The sequence below is a fragment of the Engystomops pustulosus genome, chromosome 2 (genome assembly GCF_040894005.1).
Source record: "Engystomops pustulosus chromosome 2, aEngPut4.maternal, whole genome shotgun sequence".
NCBI classification, from domain to species: Eukaryota; Metazoa; Chordata; class Amphibia; order Anura; family Leptodactylidae; genus Engystomops; species Engystomops pustulosus.
This window is the reverse complement of record NC_092412.1, coordinates 254,227,068-254,249,796: the sequence shown is the minus strand read 5'-3', so window position 1 is coordinate 254,249,796 and position 22,729 is coordinate 254,227,068. Positions and strand designations below refer to the sequence as shown.

The 22,729-nt window shown below is 43.8% G+C and overlaps 1 protein-coding gene and 1 long non-coding RNA gene across 10 annotated transcripts in view; one reads left to right on the top strand and one right to left on the bottom strand.

Moving 5' to 3' along the window:
- The window catches only part of POU2F1 (POU class 2 homeobox 1), an 86,226-nt gene extending 85,529 nt beyond the window's left edge, over positions 1 to 697 (bottom strand). For all 4 annotated transcript variants that reach the window (XM_072138892.1, XM_072138894.1, XM_072138893.1 and 1 more), the window contains exon 1: positions 608 to 697. In XM_072138892.1, the coding sequence (XP_071994993.1) occupies positions 608 to 662 (55 nt within the window). In that variant the 5' untranslated portion in view covers positions 663 to 697. The remainder of the gene's footprint in view (positions 1 to 607) is intronic.
- Positions 1 to 22,729, top strand: part of LOC140119651 (uncharacterized) — a 65,731-nt gene that overhangs the window by 1,789 nt on the left and 41,213 nt on the right. For 2 of the 6 annotated variants that reach the window (XR_011853412.1, XR_011853410.1), the window contains exons 1-2: positions 806 to 866; positions 5,218 to 5,311. This is a non-coding gene — a long non-coding RNA (uncharacterized lncRNA). The other 4 variants (XR_011853411.1, XR_011853414.1, XR_011853415.1 and 1 more) reach the window with 3 other exon arrangements.

Sequence of the window (22,729 nt, the reverse complement as noted above, 5' to 3'; positions counted from 1 at the left end):
GGGTGTGTAATAATCTATGATATATATCTATGTTTTACACAGTAGAGGTGTAATAATCTGCATAATATACAGGTAACTTATAGTGGAAGTGTAATAATACATAGTAGTGAGGTAATAATATATAATACACAGCAGAGGTGTGATACCATATAATATATAGTAGTGAGGGAGAAATCACACACGGTAGAGGTGTTATAACACGTATAATATATAGTAGTGGTGTAATAATACATATAATATATAATAGTGAGGTGATGATACATATAATACAAAGCAGAGGTATAATATACACATAATACACGGCAGTGATGTAATAATGGCTATAATGCTCGGGCTCCCCCCCCCCGGCAGGTGATGTCCCCGGGCTCCCGGTCCTCATTGTTCCCGGGGCCCCCCGTCTGTCCCCCGGCTCGGGCCGGCTCCCTGTCCCCGCACAGCGGGCTGTGTAGCTGAGGGCTCTCATCCTCCTTCCTCCCCGGGATCCGGTGTGTTTACCGTCCTCCCCCCCACCCCTGACGTTAATTATAATAATCCGGAGTACTAATAAATTATGCTAAGTCGCCCGTGTGTGTATGAATATGAATATGTAAAACGCGGTAATGATTACCTGCTGCCGCTGCTGCTGAACTCTCATCTTGACTCGCTGCTCCTCCGTCCGCCATTTTGAATATTTTAACCAAAATCGCCCGGCCGCTAATCCCTCCCCCTCCCCCCGCGCGGCCCCCCTCCCCGCGGCCGAGGAGGGACGCTTTTTTTTTCTCTCTCTTCTTATTCAATGTACTTTATTTAAAATAGACAAATGTAACAGTATCCCAGTACCCCGCCCACAGCCATTGTCAGTCAGTCAGCGGTGCAGGTGCTCGCAGGTGGGTGGGGCTCGTTTGCTCTGGACGATGAGGTCAAGGGAGGAAGGCAAGGGCGCATGCGCACCAGGTGGATGGTGAACTACAAGTCTCAGCGTGCACTTCAAATTATGTGGGGTGTCACGGGCGATGCAGTTTTAGCACATGTTAGGGACAACCTGTCTTAGCATTCACGTACTTTGTGGGGTACAAATAGATGAATTGTTGGAAAAGGTGAGCTGCAGAAATGGAGGACTGCAAGTCCCAGCATGCACATAAAAGTGTGTTTTTCTATTATTTGGAGGATTACAAGTCCCATCATCCACTATTTGATCTGTAATCTGGTAGAGTCTGCTGGGCCTTGTGGTACCACAATCTGCAGCAGTAATGAAGGACTACAGCTCCCAGCATGCTTTGTTGGTGACATGTAATCTGGTGGGGCATGCTGAGACTTGTGGTTGGACAGTGAATTGATGGGTGAATGTAGAAGGACTACAAGTCTCATCATGTAATTCACCAGTGATATGCTTGCTGATACTTCTGGTTCCACAATAAGGAGCAGCTAAATATTACAAATCTCTTCATTCTCCATTACTCCTATGCTGGCACTTCTGATTCTATAATCTACAGGGGGACTACAAGTCCCATCATGCTCTCAGATTTGTGGTTTCACAACCAGCTTTGCATATCAACGGCATGTACTTTTGGTACCATAACCGTGGACTACAAGTCTCAGCAAGATCTAATACCCAGTGGTTAGGATTTGTGATCAGGAATTTGGAGGACTACAAGACTCAGCATCCATTAATAAGTCTATTTAACTATGGCTTGTTCAAATAACACACGTAAACCTGGTTTCCTGCTGTAAAGGAACTTTAGAGAACTACAAGTCTCAGCATCCACTTATAACCACGGAGGTCAGTGAGCTGGAGACATGCTGGCGCTTGTAGTTCCACTGTGGAGCTTCTATGGAGTATGACATATCCCAGCACCAGAGAAAAATTCTGGGAATTTTTAGTTCTACAATCCAAATAGAGGACTACAAGTTTCAGAAAGCACAATTGAGAAATTTGTAGATTATATCGAGACTCGTGGCACCAAATGCTAAAACTCTCCGCATTCACTTATTACTGGTGATTTATAACCTTGAGATATTTATATGCCGGGACGTCTGGCTATATAATCTTGAGCAGTGGTTTTGGTGGACTACAAACTGACTGAGACTTCTGGTTCCATAACTAGCACTAAAAGTGGTTTGCATAACTTGCACCGGTTGGAGGGGACTACAAGTCTCATCATGCACTCAGATTTGTGAGCTACAGAGGCATTGTGAGACTTGTAATTCCATAACCAGCTGTGCAGCACTAATGCAACTGCTGTGGGGGACTGCAAGTCTCATGATGCCCAGTGGTACTAATGCCTTGTCTAGACTTGCAGGGTAGAAGGTTGTGCGGAGACTTTTGGTTCTGCGTCCACCTGTGCAGCACCAGCTTGGGGTGGGGCTGATTTAAAACCAGGCTAGACGTGCTGGGACTTGTGGTTCTGCACGGTAGGAGAACTGAATGGAAATGATAGGAAAGAACAGCATTGCCTTAACTACTGCTGGGTCTAGTAGTCCCAGCGCTGCTTTGTGTTCCCCGCAGAGCTTGGTGCTGGTGTTTGCCCGCCGCCGGTCGTGTCAGCACTTGTACCAGGATCGTGCACTGTTTACCTATTGTGGTGGGGAACAGAGAAAGAAAATCCGAATTCTTCTTCCCACAATCACTGGCTCTTTTGTGCAGGGATCCGAGCAGCTGCGACAAGTTTCTTTATTAACCCTTTGTGTTTGTGGGGCGCCAAGAGGTTATTAAACTTTATAGCCCCAAGGGGTGATATATATATATAAGTATATATATATTATTCAAAAACCACATGAAGCGCATCGTAGCGTATACTGGAGCTGATTCCCTCAGGAAATGAACAGTACGGCGCCGTATGCCCACGACTATACTATATCGCCATCATACGTTGTATAGATTTGCAGTTCTCTGTGCTGCTATATGTCCATACAATGGTCTTTTTTTTAAATAGAGACTGAAACCTCCCATAGGGCTTGAAAAAGAGCTTTCATATAAAAACAGTGCCAGGACATGTACACGGTCTGTTTCTGGTATTATAGTTAAGACTCTTTTTAGTAGGGCTGAGCTGCAATAGCAGACGCAACCTACAGACAAGTGTGGCGCTGTTTATAGAATTAAGCAGCCATCTTTTAAAGCTACTGCACACTACCTGTACTGTTCTTGGGTCTCCGTTTTTGCGGTCCATATAACATCAGAGTGCAATCCGTTACTGAGCTGTATGCCTGAAAAAAATGGTCTTTATGTCCTCGATATGTCATCCGGCTTTGCTGACCCCCAGAAAACGGAAGTTTGGCAAATGATGTCACCAACTTTTTCCCAACCCAGGGTCACATGATTGTGTTATCAGGCAAGTGCTCTGCTAATACGGACATTTGATGAGACCCGTGTCACATCCGAATTTTTCATCTTTCCATACATTTCAGTAAGAACTACAAACATGGGCAGGAATGAGGCCTGTTCTGAATTTCTACAACCTCCACACGGATTCGTGAAACACGCGCATGTGCATGGGTCCTTTGAAATTAATCAGTCAGTGTGCCAAAAAAAAAAAGCACGAGGCCAAAAATAATATTCATGTGACACAAGGCCGGAAGCACTGGACCATGCGCGGTCCGTGAAAAGAATACGCTATGATCAAAGGACTCCCTTCCCCAGCACTGTCTTACCAAACACAGACTGGTTTTCACAGACCAAGTACGGTTGTATGACGCCAGCCTAAGAGCACCATATGCCAAGTACCATAAGTAGGGACCCTATTAGAAAAGGACCATGTACAATACTAGGACACATTACAATTGACTTGCCCGCTATATCACCCAACCAGGGTGGATGTCAGATATATGAGGTGGCCATCTCATTATAGTTCGTTCTGCATGGTCACATAGTGTGCTAATTACTACGGGTACGGGTTATGGCACACATAGCGTTTTGAACGCGTTTTTGGCCAGTTTTTAAGCAGTTCGTCAAAAAACGCATGTGTTTTTGAAAAACGCATGCATTTTTGACCAGTTTGAATTAGGATAATTGGTCAAAAACAGATGCGTTTTCAAAAAATTTACACGTTTTTTTTTTTACGGGCCAAAAATGCGTTCAAAACGCCACGTGTGCCATCACCCTAAGGTCCTGTGTAATGAAAGTTTTCTTACTTCCTCGAGACATGTGACATCATATCCCGTATAGCACTATATGGCACCATAGTGTATCCCATTAAGCCCTTGATACAGACGTTCTCGCTACTGGATTCAATATTAAAAAAGTGTTGAATCCCTCATTATGTGCCATATTAAAGAGATATTTCACCCTATCGGTCCGTAGTCTATGGGGCACAATATGGCGGCACATAAAATCGACAAGAGGCATAAAATCGGGCATAGAACCTTGCTGAATCCCATAAGAGTGGGCACATCCTCAGGTGTTATGTAATAGGGGACATGGACTCCATATGTACTCGTCCCTTCCCGGTAACGGGGTACAACTGGCATATTTAATAAAAAGAACCATGGATTTAGTCAGGACCTCATGACAGGGACATCCGCTAAGAATCAATCTGATACTCGCACCCTGTCCTTGTTAATGCTCTTAAAACTGTCCCTTGTAGCCCTATCTGAAGAAGAAAACTTTCTGAAATGTCCCTAACAACAAATAAAAGCTCTTCTTAAGCTGTTCTGTGATTGGTTGCCGTGGTTACCGGGCCTACTTTCTCTTTTTTGCTAAATTAGTTCCATAACATTGGGATAAAATCGGTGTTTATGGGTAAAAAAATGATTTCCATTATTTTATATCTTATCCACATCTGTGATTGGGTGACCAGGAACAGGTCTCCATCTTGTCAAACATAAGTGGAAGTGGAGCGCAGCTCTGAAGCAAAGACTGCTGCTGAAATCCTGTGCCGGCTAATAGAAGGGTTTAATACTTCATGTACAACTCCGTCCATAAGTGTACATCTATCAGTGCATGATGGGACTTGTAGTTCCCCCCCAGCTGCTTATAATATGTGCCTTATAATTGGTCCTGCTGAGACTTGTGGTTCTCACAGAAGCGCCAGGTAAATATATGCTGCCAAAGAGGCAGAGTAGGCAGAGTTACCCGCAGACCAGTGTGGCAGTCTCTTTTCTATCTGATAAGCACCAGTATGGTATATAAATGGACTACCCCTTTAATTTTTTGTTCTGTTTACTGCTGAATATCCATATCCCCTTGGAGATAGATAGTAGTCACAGACCCCATTGTTAATAATGTCACTTTCTTACTTATAGGTTACTACTGTTCCTCATGCGATTCTGCATTAATGAATAGAATGACAGAAGGACAGTAGAGACTGACACACAACACTCTGGACTGAAGCTTCAGGTGAGTGGGAATTGTTTTATTAGTGTGAACAGAATGCAAGAACTACAGGAAAGACTGACACAGTACCTGCGTCAGCTTTATATGGCACCTTTCCGTAGTTTATCATCGTAATCTTGTCTATTTTATGTAGTACAGGCAGCCCCCGGGTTACGTACAAGATCGGTTCTGTAGATTTGTTCTTAAGTTGAATTTGTATGTAAGTTGGAACTGTATATTTTATCATTGTAACCCCAGCCACAGTTTTTCTGGTCTCAATGACAATTGGCTTTTAAAAATGTTGGATTGTCATTAGAACCAGGATTAATAATAAATCTTAATTACAGATGCCTGTGATAACTGCTATAGCTGTTTATTGTAGCCAAAGGCTAAAGTACAGTAAATTACCAACATCCAGAGGTCCGGTTTTAACTAGGGGTCGTCTGTAAGTCGGGTGTTCTTAAGTAGGGGACCGGCTGTACAGTAATGTTGTATATAGCACATCACACCCAGGGTCTACCAGAAAAACATCTACCAGGATAATGGGGTTATGCCCATCGCACATATGTATATAATGCACAATACTGGTATTTGTACTTAAAGGGGTTGACCACGTTGGTGAGTTCTGGTTCTACATCACAGGCCAGAGAAGTCACATCTATAGGAGAATACAACCATACAATGTTTAAGGTGTGAAGAGGCAGGACCCATTACAAAATCACCACCACCCCTTTCCACAAGTCTATGTGCTATTGCAACACAGCTAAATTCCCTTCAGTAGAGCTAAGCTGTAGTACCAGGCAAAACCTGAGGACAGGGCTGGCGCTGTTTCTAGATGAATGTATCCATGGTTATGACTGAAGGGTATGATCAAGTACAGCAGATTTATTGCATAAACATCTGTGACTCCCAACTAAAAAATAGGAGATTTCTACACCAGGTGCAAGGATCTGTGTAAAACCCATTCAGATAAATGGGATGATGGGAGAAATTTCTGCAAAAAAAATCTCAATAAAGTGAAATGGAACAAAGCAACATAGAAACTTACAGAAAGTTCTACTTCCAGGGATCAGAGATGGTGCGCACCATTTATTGAGAAAGTTTATGATTACATTTATTACAAAGGTCACAAACTATGGAACAGACAGGTTTTACAGCTGTTGGCACAAAAGGGAGAGAAAATGTGGAAAGATTTGCCAGCGGTGATGAAGGGTTCTGCACTGCTAATCACTAAAAACTTGTAGTAGTCCAGTGACATTTGGGAGTATCTTTTTCCATACTATTATAACACTGCTTCCTATGTACAGGAATATAACTACTATAATACTGCCCCCTATGTACAAGAATATAACTACTATAATACTGCTCCCTATGTAAAGGAATATAACTACTATAATACTGCCCCCTATGTACAAGAATATAACTACTATAATACTGCTCCCTATGTACAAGAATATAACTACTATAATACTGCCCCCTATGTACAAGAATATACGGTAACTAGTATAATACTGCCCCCTATGTACAAGAATATAACTACTATAATACTGCCCCCTATGTACAGGAATATAACTACTATAATACTGCCCCCTATGTACAATAATATAACTACTATAATACTGCCCCCTATGTACAAGAATATAACTACTATAATACTGCCCCCTATGTACAAGAATATAACTACTATAATACTGCTCCCTATGTACAAGAATATAACTACTATAATACTGCCCCCTATGTACAATAATATAACTACTATAATACTGCCCCCTATGTACAAGAATATAACTACTATAATACTGCCCCCTATGTACAAGAATATAACTACTATAATACTGCCCCTATGTACAAGAATATAGCTACTATAATACTGCCCCCTATGTACAGAAATATTACTACTATAATACTGCTCCCTATGTACAGGAATATAACTACTATAATACTGCCCATGAATAAGAACCTTGTTTCTTTGGTCCGAAACGCGTAACCATTTTTCTCTCCCCAGTGATCACTTTTTAATGATGTTTTGGAAATAAAGTTTGGCTTTTTTACTTCACTTGCCTGTTGCCGATGATACCACCTTTTTCTTCTGTATAACTACTATAATACTGTCCCCTATGTACAAGAATATAACTACTATAATACTGCCCCCTATGTACAGGAATATAACTCCTATAATACTGCCCCTATGTACAAGAATATAACTACTATAATACTGCCCCCTATGTACAAGAATATAACTACTATAATACTGCCCCCTATGTACAGGAATATAACTACTATAATACTGCCCCCTATGTACAGGAATATAACTACTATAATACTGCCCCCTATGTACAGGAATATAACTACTATAATACTGCCCCCTATGTACAGGAATATAACTACTATAATACTGCCCCTATGTACAGGAATATAACTACTATAATACTGCCCCCTATGTACAGGAATATAACTACTATAATACTGTGGTGTTCCCCTGTGATGTGAGCACCGGGTAAGTGGTGTATCTGTTATGTATGATATGTAGAGTGTCTCTTCATACAGGTGTCATCTCGGTGTCTTCTTGTAATTCTGTTGTAGTCACTTATGTATTACCCTCTCCCATTTACATCCCTGACAATACATCTAGCGGTATAATATGGGTGAGCGCGCCGCCTCCTCCAGACTACACATCTCCATTGTCACTGTCACTTTATTTGCAGCGTTAGGAAATGATGGCGCTCTCGCCTAATAGGCAGCATTCAGCGCGGCGGTTCAGCGACCCTCCCGCGAGGCGTCTCATGAGCGGCGCTTTATTCCTGTGTATTTGTATAAAACAGTTCCTGTAATAACAGATCATTCCTGGGCCGACCCCTCGAGAAGAGCGGCTCTCACCGCCGCGGCAGTACGGCTCAGGTATAATGTGGCGGTATTACCTGCACATTATAATATAAATAGAAGCGCCGTGTCGGCAGATGGTTATAGATAGCCCATTATAGCAGATACCTTCATCTTATACAGAGGCGTGCTCCGGTTACTCCACATGCTGCGGCGACACATTTGCAGCAGACTCTCTTCAACAATTGCGATGACGAGAGAATTTTCATTTGAGTGCCGGCGATTGTGAATCCAGCGCTCTAAAAAGAGACACTTCTTTACCTCCGGTTTCTCCCATTGTATCCGGATGCTTTTTCATTTTTAGGAAGCCGGACACAAAAGGTGTCAGCATTGTAAAAAAAAAAAAAATTTTAAAGGGGTTTTTTTTGAAGCTTTTGACGTTTTCTTTCATTTGCAGTTTAATACATCGCCTCGTATCCAGCTTCTGACAGTTTTTAAAGGGGACGCTTACATTCTATTATGACCATATATAAGAGGATATCGGCCCAGGGGTTGCTTTATTTTAAATCATTTAAGGAAGACACCAAATCAATCAAATAAATATCTGCATTAATTTTAATTACCGTAATATAATTAATTGTAATATATCAGCAGATAGGACCATATAGACTGCGACCAGTGTTATGTACTGTCCCTGGAGGGATGTGTAATCAGACCTCACACTGCTGTGCTCTGTGCTCTCTGCAGCCAGTGCTATGTATTATCCCTGGAGAGATGTGTAATCAGACCTCACACTGCTGTGCTCTGTGCTCTCTGCAGCCAGTGCTATGTATTGTCCCTGGAGAGATGTGTAATCAGACCTCACACTGCTGTGCTCTGTGCTCTCTGCAGTCAGTGTTATGTATTGTCCCTGGAGGGATGTGTAATCAGACCTCACACTGCTGTGCTCTGTGCTCTCTGCAGTCAGTGTTATGTACTGTCCCTGGAGAGATGTGTAATCAGACCTCACACTGCTGTGCTCTGTGTTCTCTGCAGCCAGTGCTATGTATTGTCCCTGGAGAGATGTGTAATCAGACCTCACACTGCTGTGCTCTGTGCTCTCTGCAGCCAGTGTTATGTATTGTCCCTGGAGAGATGTGTAATCGGACCTCACACTGCTGTGCTCTATGCTCTCTGCAGCCAGTGTTATGTATTGTGCCTGTAGAGATGTGTAATCAGACCTCACACTGCTGTGCTCTATGCTCTCTGCAGCCAGTGTTATGTATTGTGCCTGTAGAGATGTGTAATCAGACCTTTGTGTGTGTTGTTAGTAGCAGCAGGACTGTGATACATGGATTTATATTCCAGGATTGTAGCTTCTCCAAGTGCACTGGGGGCATGTCCTCACACTGCTGTGCTCTCTGCAGAATGGACAGTGTGTATATTGTCCTCACACTGCTGTCTTCTCTACAAACACCATTAGCTAATGTCCCTCTAGAGCTGTGCAGTCATACCGTTTTGTATGTTGTGAGTAGCTAAAAACTGGATTACTCTCCCAGAATTGTACTGGGAGTATGCCCTCACACTGCTGTTTACTTTGCTCTCTGCAATAAACTCTTGGCTGTGTTTGGTATTGGCCCTGGAAATCTGTGCAATAATACATTTGTGTATGTTTTTGGACTATGACATATAGATTTATAGTGCAGGGTTGTAGCTACTACAAGTGCACTGGGGGTGTGTCCTCACACTGCTGTGCTCTCTGCAGACAGTTTTAGGTATTGGCCCTGGAGAGATCTGTATATACAGTATTTCTATTTGTTTTTAGTAGCAGCAGGACTGTGAAATATGGATTTATATTCTAGGATTGCAGCTTCTTCAAGTGCACTGGTGTCCTTACACTGCTGTGCTCTGTGTTTTCTGTGCTGTGCTATTCCACAGCCTTGCCTTTCTGCTCTAAGTAAAAGCTGCAACTGGATTATGGTTGAATATTTCAGCCGTCACTCAGAGCAGAGCTGAAGGGCTGTTGAGCAGCTCAGTACATAGAGCTAAGAGCAAAAGTGTGAGGATGTGGATACAGACCCCAGACCAATCCCCCCCACCCACTTCATACAGTCCCAAGACCAACCCTATCACTGGAGATAGTCCTTAACCAATATAAAGACCCCGGACCCCAAATTCCTCATACGTTCTTATACTCATGCACCTCCTCCCCCGGACATTGATCAGTGCCAGGTTGTGATCCCAGAATCAGGCGTAAGAAAGTACATGGAGCACCCAAGGGTATTGATTGCTCTTCCGGAGTCTCCCCCTTCTGAAACATATTTGTTACATTTTCATACATTGTAACCAGCCATACAGAGGTGCCATTCCCTACCCCTGCCCATGAGGGGACACATGGAAGGGGCACCAGATGACCAGTTTTATCAAGACAACACAATTTGGTGATACTTTGTCACCAGATGTTACTCGCCCATGTGTCTATGTGCTGCCACCTAATGGTGATGCGTCCAACTTTTTGCAACTTTTTATAATTCTGCATAGTATAGTTTTATATTCAATGGGGCACATGTATCATTGTTCACAATTGCAACTTTTTTTTAAAGCTGGCTGAGGTCGGCATACCGTAGTAGTGTTATGTATCTTTGTATCTTTCTAAATTCACTGTTGGTAATTTACTGTACTTTAGCCTTAGGCTACAACGATCAGCTGTAACGGTTATCAAAGGTGTCGACAAGTAAGCTATATTGTTATCCTGGTTCTAATGACGGTCCAACAATTTTACAATCCATGTGTCACAGAGAACAACATTTTTTTTGTCTGGGGTAACAATTATAAAATATACAGTTCCGACTTACATACAAATTCAATACCTGTATATCTATTCCAGAAGAAACAGATTCCCAACTGTACAATGTTTCCACCTGATTGGGTCTCCTCAGTACAGCGTAGGGAACTGGTTTGGCTGAGTGAGAGGCTTGTGGGTTCAGAAGGTTTCTTATCTTTTTTTTTTTGTCTCTGTTTTGCATGTTTTTTTAATGTTTAAAAAAAATTTTTAGGTGCATGTATGGAACTACGCATGGGGTCAGTTGTACTTCATTTTGCACCTAAAAAGTCTCTAATATCCTATAAAAAAGAAAACATCTGCCTTGGAAAGATACATTTAGAAACACTACAAAAGACACACCCCCGGGCTAACTTATTAAGACCCTTTTGGTTGAACTTGATGGACATGTCTTTTTTTCAACTGTATAACTATGATAGTCGCAACAATGCACCCAAAAAGTCCCAATTAAAAAAAAAAAAAAAAAAAAACACACAAAAAGAAGAGAAAATAACAGGTCGAAATTAAGATACATGTCCCCCAATGATACACTTCATCTCTGGTACATCTCAGCTATAACACACACTGGGGCACCTGTATCTTTTGTTTTCATTTGCAACATTTTAGGTGCATGTATGGAATTATAAATGGGGGAAGTTTAACTTACCGTATTTTTAGGACTATAAGGCGCACTGGAGTATAAGGCGCACCATCAATAAATGCCTGCCTAAATGTCTAGGTTCATATATAAGGCGCACCGGATTATAAGGCGCACCTGATTATAAGGATGCATGACCAGCAGGTGGCAGACCTGTGCACAGTACAAGGCAGCTGTTGTCTGTAAGTACGGTTCATATATAAGGCGCACTGGATTATAAGGCGCACCGGATTATAAGGATGAATGACCAGCAGGTGGCAGACCTGTGCACAGTTCAAAGCAGCTGTTGTCTGTAAGTACGGTTCATATATAAGGCGCACTGGAATATAAGGCGCACCTTTGATTTCTGAGAAAATCAAAGGATTTTTTTTTGCGCCTTATAGTCCGAAAAATACGGTAGTTTTGCACCTACAGAGTCTCTAATTTGCTCTCCAAAAAGTTTCAGAACTCATAAAACACCTGTCTTGGAAAGATACATTTAGGAACACTGCCACCGACACGCCCACATGCTTTCTTCTTAAGACCCTGGTAAAATGCACCAAAAATGTCCCAATAAGCAAAAAACCTGCAAAATAAACAGAGAAAAATAGATGTCAATAAAGATACACGTCCTCCAATGAGCCTTTGAAGAGCTGCATTTCCAGGTAAGACAAGCGTAGAAACCGCTGTACAAAATTTTTAAATAATTTTTCAGTTCATCCCGCCGGAGAACGGCTGGAACGCAATGAAGGGGATGTTTTTTTTTTTTCTGCCAATACAATATATTTTCCATTAGAGGGGACTGTGGTTTTATAACACGAAGATGCTGAGCTGTGCTTGAGCTAATAGCAAAGAGGAAAACGCCATCTCGTGTGAGCGCGGCCCGTGCGGCGTCCTACCTTATGATTAGACAGCAGGACTGTCAGATGTATTTGGCACATTCTCAAATCTTCCCACACAATAAGCTGAAAAGACGTCTGCAATGCAATCCCCCAGGCCGAGAGCCCACCGCCGGCTGGAGACCGCACCGCAGACCCACACCTGTAAATTAAAAACTAAATCCGCCACAGAGTCCGCGCTTATCTTCTAAAATGCAGCCGGATTATTCCGGGATCAGGGTCATGTGTGACACAGAGGAGGGAACTTCTTCCCCTCTTTTTCCTGTCTCAGCCTGAGTTTTATTATTTTTTTTAGTTGTTTTTTTTCCCCACTTTTCCACTATTTTTCTCTTCTTCCTGTTTTTCTTCCTTCTTCTTTTTGTTAAAGGGCATCTACCACCAGGATGAAGGATTGTAAACCAAGCGCACTTACCTGCTGGTCTGTGCCCCCTCTAGCGGGATCTGCTCTTATTTTAGCTCCTTATACTCTTGTTTTTACAAAATAAGGCTTTAAAAATAATGCAAATGAGCCTGAGGGGCTCCATTAACAGCTATGGGACCCGGAGCCCCTTAGGCTCAATTGCATAATTTGTAAAGCATTTTTTTCATAAAAGCAAGGGCATAAAATAAGTGCGGATCCTGCCAGAGGGGTCACACACCAGCATGTAAGTGCGCTTGGTTTATACTCCTTCATCCTGGTGGTAGATTTCCTTTAAATCTTCTTTATTTTAAGGATGTTCAGAATATTTACCCATGAGGACAAATAAAGTTCTGTTACTTGTTTTAATATGTTGTGAATAGTTGTCAGACGTTTATAGAGGATGTGGGATATATAATGTCGGGCCTCAGTGCACGTGTTTTCATGCAGGATTGAAAAAATATTATTGAAAAATATTGTATATTTGGAGAAAACAGTCACTTTGTGGCTTGTATAGAAGCGCCCCCTGGGGAGGGGACTGAGGGTTTGCTTTTTGATCAAAACTGGTAAATGACTGGAGCTTATAGCCCCCTGCGCCATGTGCCCCCGTATCATACTGGCTACTACGGACCTGTAGCTCAGGAGAATGTGGGTCAATGATGTCATCACAGCCCAGAAAACCCAGGGGCTGCACCAGAGCACATGACAGGGTTTAGGTGAAGTTAATTGTACCCACTAGTAGGTTTTTACAAAAGTCTTTTATTGTGTCTTTTTATTTTTTGTATCAAAATCCACATCTCAGGTCAAGCTAAAATCACTAAAAGTTGCTGTCACATTGGCAGGAGTTTCACAAGGTGCATGTTTTCTCTTCAATCCGCCCAGCTCCCTCATTCCGACCTCCCTCTGATATGAGAGAGGAGTTGGCTGTGTGACTCGCTGAAGAGAAATCAGCTCCCTCATTCTGACCTCCCTCTAGAATGAGAGAGAGACTTTGGCTGTGTGTGACTGGCTGAAGAGAAATCAGCTCCCTTATTCCCTTCTCCCTCTAGAATGAGAGAGAGACATTGGCTGTGTGTGACTGGCTGAAGAGAAATTAGCTCCCTTATTCCCTTCTCCCTCTAGAATGAGAGAGAGACATTGGCTGTGTGTGACTGGCTGAAGAGAAATCAGCTCCCTTATTCCCTTCTCCCTCGAGAATGAGAGAGGAGTTGGCTGTGTGTGACTCGCTGAAGAGAAATCAGCTCCCTTATTCCCTTCTACCTCAAGAATGAGAGAGGAGTTGGCTGTGTATGATTCGCTGAAGAGAAATCAGCTCCCTTATTCCCTTCTCCCTCAAGAATGAGAGAGGGTTTGGCTGTGTGTGACTCACCGAAGAGAAATCAGCTTGCTCATTCCCCTCTACCGCAGAAATGCAAAAGACGTTGGCTGTGTGTGACTCTGTGAAAAGTAATAGGCTCCCTCGTTCCCCCCTTCCTCAGGAATGAGAGACATTGGCTGTGTATGTCTCGCTGAAGAGAAATCAGTTCCCTCATTCCCCCCTCGCTCAGGAATGAGAGAGACATTGACTGTGTGTGTCTCGCTGAAGAGAAATCAGTTCACTCATTTCCCCCCTCCCTCAGGAATGAGATACAGTGGCTCTGTGTGAATGGTTGAAGAGATATCAGCTCCCTTCTCCCTCAGGAATGAGAAAAACGTTGGCTGTATTTGACTTGTTGAAGAGAAATCCGCTCCCTCATTCCCCCTCCCTCATGTGTGGCTGTGGAGGAGACATATGAATATGCCGGACTCAGCACGGAGGACGCAGTCTCACATGGGGTGATTTGCATCCATGATTAGATAACTTTAGGAACAGCATGTGAAAGTTTATAGGCATTACGGGGAAAAATTTAGGGATGGTTGCACAACTTTGCCATAGTAGTTTTTAAAAATATGTTTTTTCCTGACAGTTTCCCTTTAAGCTGGGAGCATTATTACTATGAGTGTACTATAAGTGATTTTTTTTGTGATACTTTTGATTTCTGGCTTATATTTGGTGAGGAATTTGAACAAAACTTCTACATCAGAGAATGGGGCTACCTGCATAATGTGCAGTGTGCAATCCCTAAAGCTGCACAGGGGTCTACGAGGATAGGAGGACCGCCACCTCTACCATGTTATATGGGACTGATTGATTGTTAAAGAGCCGTAAGGAGCTTAGAGGAAATCAGAATCAAACATGATAACCCAGGGGCATTACTCATAGATCCAGGCACCGGGACTGTGGTATCTTCTTATATTTGTTATCCATGGCCTCCTTCCTTCTAAAATCAACTTTTAAAATCATGCTAATGAGCCGGAAGGGCTCTGGGGAGGGTTACCAAAGCCCCTCCATGTTCTGGCTTCTCAGGCTGTTAGCAGGAACCCTTGCCCCTCCCACACAGTGCTAAGTGCTACGAGAGAGGTGGAGACAGTGTAACAGCCTGTGAAGCTATGGCACGTCTCAGGCTCATTAGCATAATTTTAAGTTAAGTTGATTCTAGAAGGAAGGAGGCCATGGATAACAAATATAAGAAGATACCACAGTCCCGGTGCCTGGATCTATGAGTAATGTCCCTGGTTTATCAGGATGGATTTTGATGGTAGGTCTCCTTTAATATCAGCTTGCTGATGGTTTCCAGGAGATTCCATTGAATTAGCCAAACAAGAGACACTTACCAAAGATGATAGGTTTACAGATTCTGCAGCCAGTGCTTATCGATGGAGGGGGGTCCTGTGATATAACATTACAGGCAGAACTTCCATCTGTGTATGAGATGTTATTGGGAACACGTGTGTATGTCACCGGCTGCCAGAATCCTAACCATAAACCAGGAACAGCTGTAAACCCTCCATAAAAGCTTCATCGTCCGCGGCCCCTGTGATTTCCTATATAACTTTCTTAGCACCTGATTATCGGTTAGCAATTACAGGAATCATCGGAATACAATGTAACAGATCCTCACCGCAGGCAAGGCTTACAATGTATGCGGAGGATTTTCCCAGACTCCCTCGCTCTCCCTCTCTCCGGGTGACATTAGCCACGTTACTCGCTCGCTGACACCCGCATTGATTTTTTTTTTTGCTACGAGCAGTAATTATGCTTTTCATTAGTTGTCACAAAATATATTTCAGATAATTTCCAGCTCCTAAAGTGCTCTGTTATCTGCTACAGGACACAGATCAATAGGCAACAAGTGGAGATCAACCGGAAACCTCGCCAGCGACAATTAGGCAGCGTCTCGTGTCAGTAAACAGGGATTTATCCCATGATAGAAATATAAGGGAATTTTTATTTTTTGTGTTTATTGTTTATTGACTTTTGTTTGCGATTTGTAATTTTGTATCTACCACCAGGATGAAAGACTGTCCATTAACACCTATAGAGCCCGGAGCCCCTCAGGCTCATTTACATACAGTCCTTTAACGTAGGGGTCCCATTTGCTTTACATCACAGAAGGATGCGGTGCATACAAAGGTCCATTCAAATAAGAGATGGGTCCTTAAACCCTCAAGCCAGAAGACCCTCCAATGGGGTCCCTTTGCCGAGGAGCAAAAACGGCTCAAACGCTCTTGGCTTTCACTTAGATCTAGATGTTTGGCCACCTCAAAAAGGGGTCACCCAATGGCCAAAAACACCCCCTCTAGTCATCTCAGGGGGTCTTTATAAAAAGGACCAGCCTCTCCCATTAGAGGTGAATACGGAAATTTGAGTCAAGTATAAAACTGACGCAACTCTCCTGGTGAGACTCGGGGGGCTTCTGATCATGGAGAATTAACTTGCAATGAACCATGGGAAATATTATCCAAATTAGCCATTTCATAGAATGACAATCTGCCTCTCTAGTGCCACCTATAGGTAACTTACCAACATACATCTGCTGCTCCTTAAAGGGCCAGCGCACACACCTAGTTTTAAATCCCCATCCAATCCATGTTTGTTCACGCCCTACAGCAGTGGTTCTCAACCTTTCTAATGCTGTGACCCCTAGTTCCTGCAAAGTTATTGCCTTTTCCTCCCTGCTGACTGTTTCCCGCACCTATATGGGAGTTTGTATGTTCTCTCCGTGTTTGCGTGGGTTTCCTCCAGGTCCTCCGGTTTCCTCCCACACTCCAAAACATACTGGTAGGTTGTTTAGATTGTGAGCCCCAAGGGGACAGGGACCGATTTGACATGCTTTGTGCAGCACTGCGTATTCTGTAGGCGATATATAAATAAAGAATTATTATTATTATATGGGAGTGACCCACTGCTAAACTGAGGGTCCCCACCTTCCTACGCCTTACAGCCTCATCCATGAATGAGTTAAACCAGAGGACAAACCCAGTCCAATTGGTAGACTTATAGCAGTGATCATCACTCAGCACCTCATTCAAACTTGATTGACAGAGTGCACTGAACGTTTTAGCCCCGCCCATGATGCACCTGAATGCAGAGTATTATATATACACTCACCGGCCACTTTATTAGGTACACCTGTCCAACTGCTCATTAACACTTCATTTCTAATCAGCCAATCATATGGCGGCAAGTCAGTGCATTTAGGCATGTAGACATGGTCAAGACAATCTCCTGCAGTTCTCCCGAGCATCAGTATGGGGAAGAAAGGTGATTTGTGGCCTTTGAACGTGGCATGGTTGTTGGTGCCAGAAGGGCCGGTCTGATTATTTCAGAAACTGCTGATCTACTGGGATTTTCACGCACAACCATCTCTAGGGTTTACAGAGAATGGTCCAAAAAAGAAAAAACATCCAGTGAGCGGCAGTTCTGTGGGCGGAAATGCCTTGTTGATGCCAGAGGTCAGAGGAGAATGGGCAGACTGGTTCGAGCTGATAGAAAGGCAACAGTGGCTCAAATCACCACCTGTTACAACCAAGGTAGGCAGAAGAGCATCTCTGAACGCACAGTACGTCCAACTTTGAGGCAGATGGGCTACAGCAGCAGAAGACCACACCGGGTGCCAGAACAGGAAACTGAGGCTACAATTTGCACAAGCTCATCGAAATTGGACAGTAGAAGATTGGAAAAACGTTGCCTGGTCTGATGAGTCTCGATTTCTGCTGCGACATTCGGATGGTAGGGTCAGAATTTGGCGTCAACAACATGAAAGCATGGATCCATCCTGCCTTGTATCAGCGGCTCAGGCTGGTGGTGGTGGTGTCATGGATCCATCCTGCCTTGTATCAGCGGCTCAGGCTGGTGGTGGTGGTGTCATGGATCCATCCTGCCTTGTATCAGCGGGTCAGGCTGGTGGTGATGGTGTCACGGATCCATCCTGCCTTGTATCAGCGGGTCAGGCTGGTGGTGGTGGTGGTGTCATGGATCCATCCTGCCTTGTATCAGCGGGTCAGGCTGCTGGTGGTGGTGTCATGGATCCATCCTGCCTTGTATCAGCGGGTCAGGCTGGTGGTGGTGGTGTCATGGATCCATCCTGCCTTGTATCAGCGGCTCAGGCTGGTGCTGGTGTCATGGATCCATCCTGCCTTGTATCAGCGGGTCAGGCTGGTGGTGGTGGTGTCATGGATCCATCCTGCCTTGTATCAGCGGCTCAGGCTGGTGGTGGTGGTGTCATGGATCCATCCTGTCTTGTATCAGCGGCTCAGGCTGCTGGTGGTGGTGTCATGGATCCATCCTGCCTTGTATCAGCGGGTCAGGCTGGTGGTGGTGGTGTCATGGATCCATCCTGCCTTGTATCAGCGGCTCAGGCTGGTGGTGGTGGTGTCATGGATCCATCCTGCCTTGTATCAGCGGCTCAGGCTGGTGGTGGTGGTGTCATGGTGTCTTTGGGCCCCTTGGTAACGCCACAGCCTACCTGAGTATTGTTGCTGCCCATGTCCATCCCTTTATGAGCACAATGTACCCTGTAACATCTGATGGCTACTTTCAGCAGGATAATGCGCCATGTCATAAAGCTGGAAGCATCTCAGACTGGTTTCTTGAACATGACAATGAGGTCACTGGACACAAATGGCTCCACAGTCACCAGATCTCAATCCAATAGAGCATCTTTGGGATGTGGTGGAACGGGAGATTCGCATCATGGATGTGCAGCCGACAAATCTGCGGCAACTGTGTGATGCCATCATGTCAATATGGAGCAAAATCTCTGAGGAGCTTCCAGCACCTTGTTGTATCTGTGCCACGAAGAATTGAGGCAGTTCTGTAGGCAAAAGGGGGTCCAACCTGTTACTAGCATGGTGGACCTAATAGAGTGGCCGGTGAGTGTAGATAGATAGATAGATATATATATATATATATATATATATGTATATGCAAATGATCGTTACTCTGCAAGATCAGTAGCAGCCTATGATGCATGACAGAGGGGTCTTTGAACCCCCCTCCCAGGTACCCCTGCAGCCCCTGTACCCCTGTGTGACTGGTGCTGATGTTGGATGTCACAGTATTTGCAGTAGAAGATATAACAATGAGCGAGGACTTGACTCGGGGACTTATTTTTGCATTATGGTTGCACATTTTGTGACCATGGACAATGTATTTAGGGGTCGGATTTCCTCGGAATGTTCTCCTTCTATCCGGACGCGGCTGCTGATTGTATCGGAGTATAAATACATTTTGGGTGGAAATTCCTCTTAAAGCGCCTCCATAGCCTTCTATATGCTAAGTCCTCGCAAGCTTCTCATTCACTCCTGGAAATTGTCCTTTTCTCCATACATTGGCATAAAATCCAGCATTAAGCCTCAGTGCGGCGCCGGGCGGCGAGTCTTATACCCGCAGATACCTCATATATCCAGTCATCCCATTAAGAGCCTCCAATAACATTACACAGTGTATGGAGTCACAGCCACTAAGCAGCTTTACTTCATGTTAAACCCGTCCGTTCCACGCAGAAAACTTTCACTTTTCACCAATTCTGCAAAAACCGGAGGAAAAAAGGGTTTAACTGTTTCCACGCTGAACTAGCAGATCATTGTCCTGCATGGAAATCGCTGCTGGTTGAGTGATGAATGAAATGAAGGAAATCACGCGTTGCTGAAGAAGGTTCTGAGAGGTCCAACTCCTGCAGCAGAAAACATTGGGGCTTATTTACTATGGGTCCGCGATAACACTTTCATTGGATTTTCAAAATTTTCTGGATTTGCACCACTGGGACAGGTATTTAACTGGGGATTGTGCCGCACACGATCGGATTTTGGCGCATTGGCCCCGGCTTTCATGTGACACAAATCTGGGGCGTGGCCGTCGGACGATCTGTCTGATTCAGACTGAGCACAGGATGTAACATTTAAATTTGTGTTGCACCCAAGCACTGACATGCACCAGGAATAAGAAGGTGAACTCCTGCGGACCTGAGCGGGGAAGCGACACATGCAGGAAAATGGACGCACGATCTTAGTGAATCGCGGAAGATGTGCATTCTGGTTGGACAATGCACTTTCCGGGATCGCAGGGGATGGGTAAGTAAATTTGTCATATTTATAAAAAGTAGTGCAAACTGCCTGTGGAGTGCGGCAGATTCATCAAAACTGGCGTACAAACCTTCTGATTTTAAGAGAACCGGTACGTGCCTTACTTGTTTGAGAATTTTACTGTTACAAGTAGTGTCGGACCTTTGAAGGAAAGCACAGGAGTGATGTGAGACTATTTATTAATTAATTTATGAATTTATTAATTGAGTGATAACTTACACCCCTGCTATAATGTAATTTCCAATCTACTAAGAAGAATAGTCCTAGCTCTAGTGTTACTTAAAGGGAACCTGTCATCAGAAATTGACCTAATAAACCACTACCAGTGTGTTGTAAAGCAGCTGAACACCTTCCAGATTATGTTTCGCTTATGACCCAGTGTGGTGGTCTCATCCAGATAATCAACTTTGAAGTGAGATGTAAATTGGTTGTATAAAGTCAAGGAGGCGGAGATTTTAACACTGAAGTCAAGCTCTCTCTTCCTCATAAAGCCCCCCTTCTTTCTAATTGATGGTCCTGCATCCAGAGACATCACTAACTAGATCTCCCGAAGCACAATGTCAATCACAGTGGAGGAGGCGTCCAGCGTTCACCACCTTGACTTCAATGTTTAACTCTCCGCCCCCTTGACTTTATAGAACCAATTTACATCTCACTTCAAATTTTGATTTTCTGGATGATGCCACCAACCTGGGCCATGAAAGAAACTATAACTTGAAGGTGTCACATTGCTTGACAATATTCAGGTAGTGGTTTATTAGACCAATTGCTGATCACAGGTTCCCTTTAAAAGGAAATCTACCAGCAGATTCATTCATAGTGAAGCAGACACGCTTATAGGTTAGTGGTAGATACAGTTAGATACAGTCCCCATCTCTCCCATGGATTCCTTATTTGCAGACTTTTGTGCCCCCCTCCCCAGCAGCTCTGGGCCCATGCACTCGCCCTGTATGCCCAGTGCTGGCGCCGGCCCTGATCAGAGCCCTTTAGGCTCATTTGCATATTTGTAAAACCTGTTTTTTGGCAGAAACCAAGGCTCGAGAACCTACAACAAGAACAGATCCTGACCAGGTAACACACCATAATGTAAGTGTGTCTGCTTTACTATGGCCAATCCTGGTGGTAGATTTCCCTCCATGGAAGGTGCATCCCGAATGTTGGACCCATTATTCCATCATTTGCTTAAACTGTCCTAGGTGTAACCTCATTTGTCTCCTCTCTGCAGTGCTACTTCTTCTAATAACACTCCGAAGGCATCAAGAATCCTCCTCCATCATTAAAAAGTCACAGCTTGTTGCCCCTAAACGTCCTTAAGTCAGTAGATATCTGCGTGATTAGCCGAATTTCCATAAGAATGAATATAAAAATCCCCGGGCTCGTTGTGCTCACGCCGGAGGTTATTTCACCCTTCTTGGACTGTTACTTCTTAATTGGGGGCTCATTAATTAGAACGATATAATGGGCCGGTTTTATACTGGAATCTTCTGCGCCATTCATGTGTTATGGGAACTGCAGATGACGTAGACTAATAAGCGGTGATATAATGTATAGGTCTGGGGTCTGGGACCCCACAGTTCTGCCCTATTGATTTCAATGGTTGCCGTTCGTTAGAGAGTGACGAAAATTTATCGACTCAAACACCTCTATCTTGGGCTCTGTAGCACCTAAAACCATGGTTCTGGTGTTGTTTTAAAGATGTGAATGGATTTCAAAATCGCATCAGAATTGTGGTTCTGTGTAATAAAACCTTAGACAAAGGCAGTTAAAGACGTTGCGGGAATCTTTATCTGCAGCTCACTTTTCCAACTATGTCTGTGATACTACAGGCGGTCCCCTACTTAAGGACACCCGACTTACAGACAACCCATAGTTACAGACGGACCCCTCTGCCCCATGTGACCTCTGGTACAGCTCTCTGGATGCTTTACTATAGTCCCAGACTGCAATGATCAGCTGTAAGGTGTCTGTAATGAAGCTTTATTGATAATTCTTGGTCCAATTACACCAAAAATTTTGAAACTCCAATTGTCACTGGGGCAAAAGAAAAAAAGTTGTCTAGAACTTCCATTATAAAATATACAGTTTTGACTTACATACAAATTCAACTTAAGAACAAACCTCCAGACCCTATCTTGTATGTAACCCGGGGACTGCCTGTATTGCGTTTTCATCTTTAAAACGACACCAGAAGCATGGTTGTAGATTCTGTAGAGCCAAAGTTATTGCAGTCTGCTTACAGCCTGACTCAAGTTCCAGCAAAAAGAGACTCTCTCCAGCTGATTTGCATATAACTTTGGAGACAATATTTTACAGTGGAAAGTGTAGAAAGGTGAACCTTCACCTCCCTGACGGGTCACCTATGGTCAGGCTTCTGTGTAGGAGCTATTAAATATAGTTCATCTTCTAGTTAATCAATAGAACAAGCGAGTGTCAGAATCTGTAC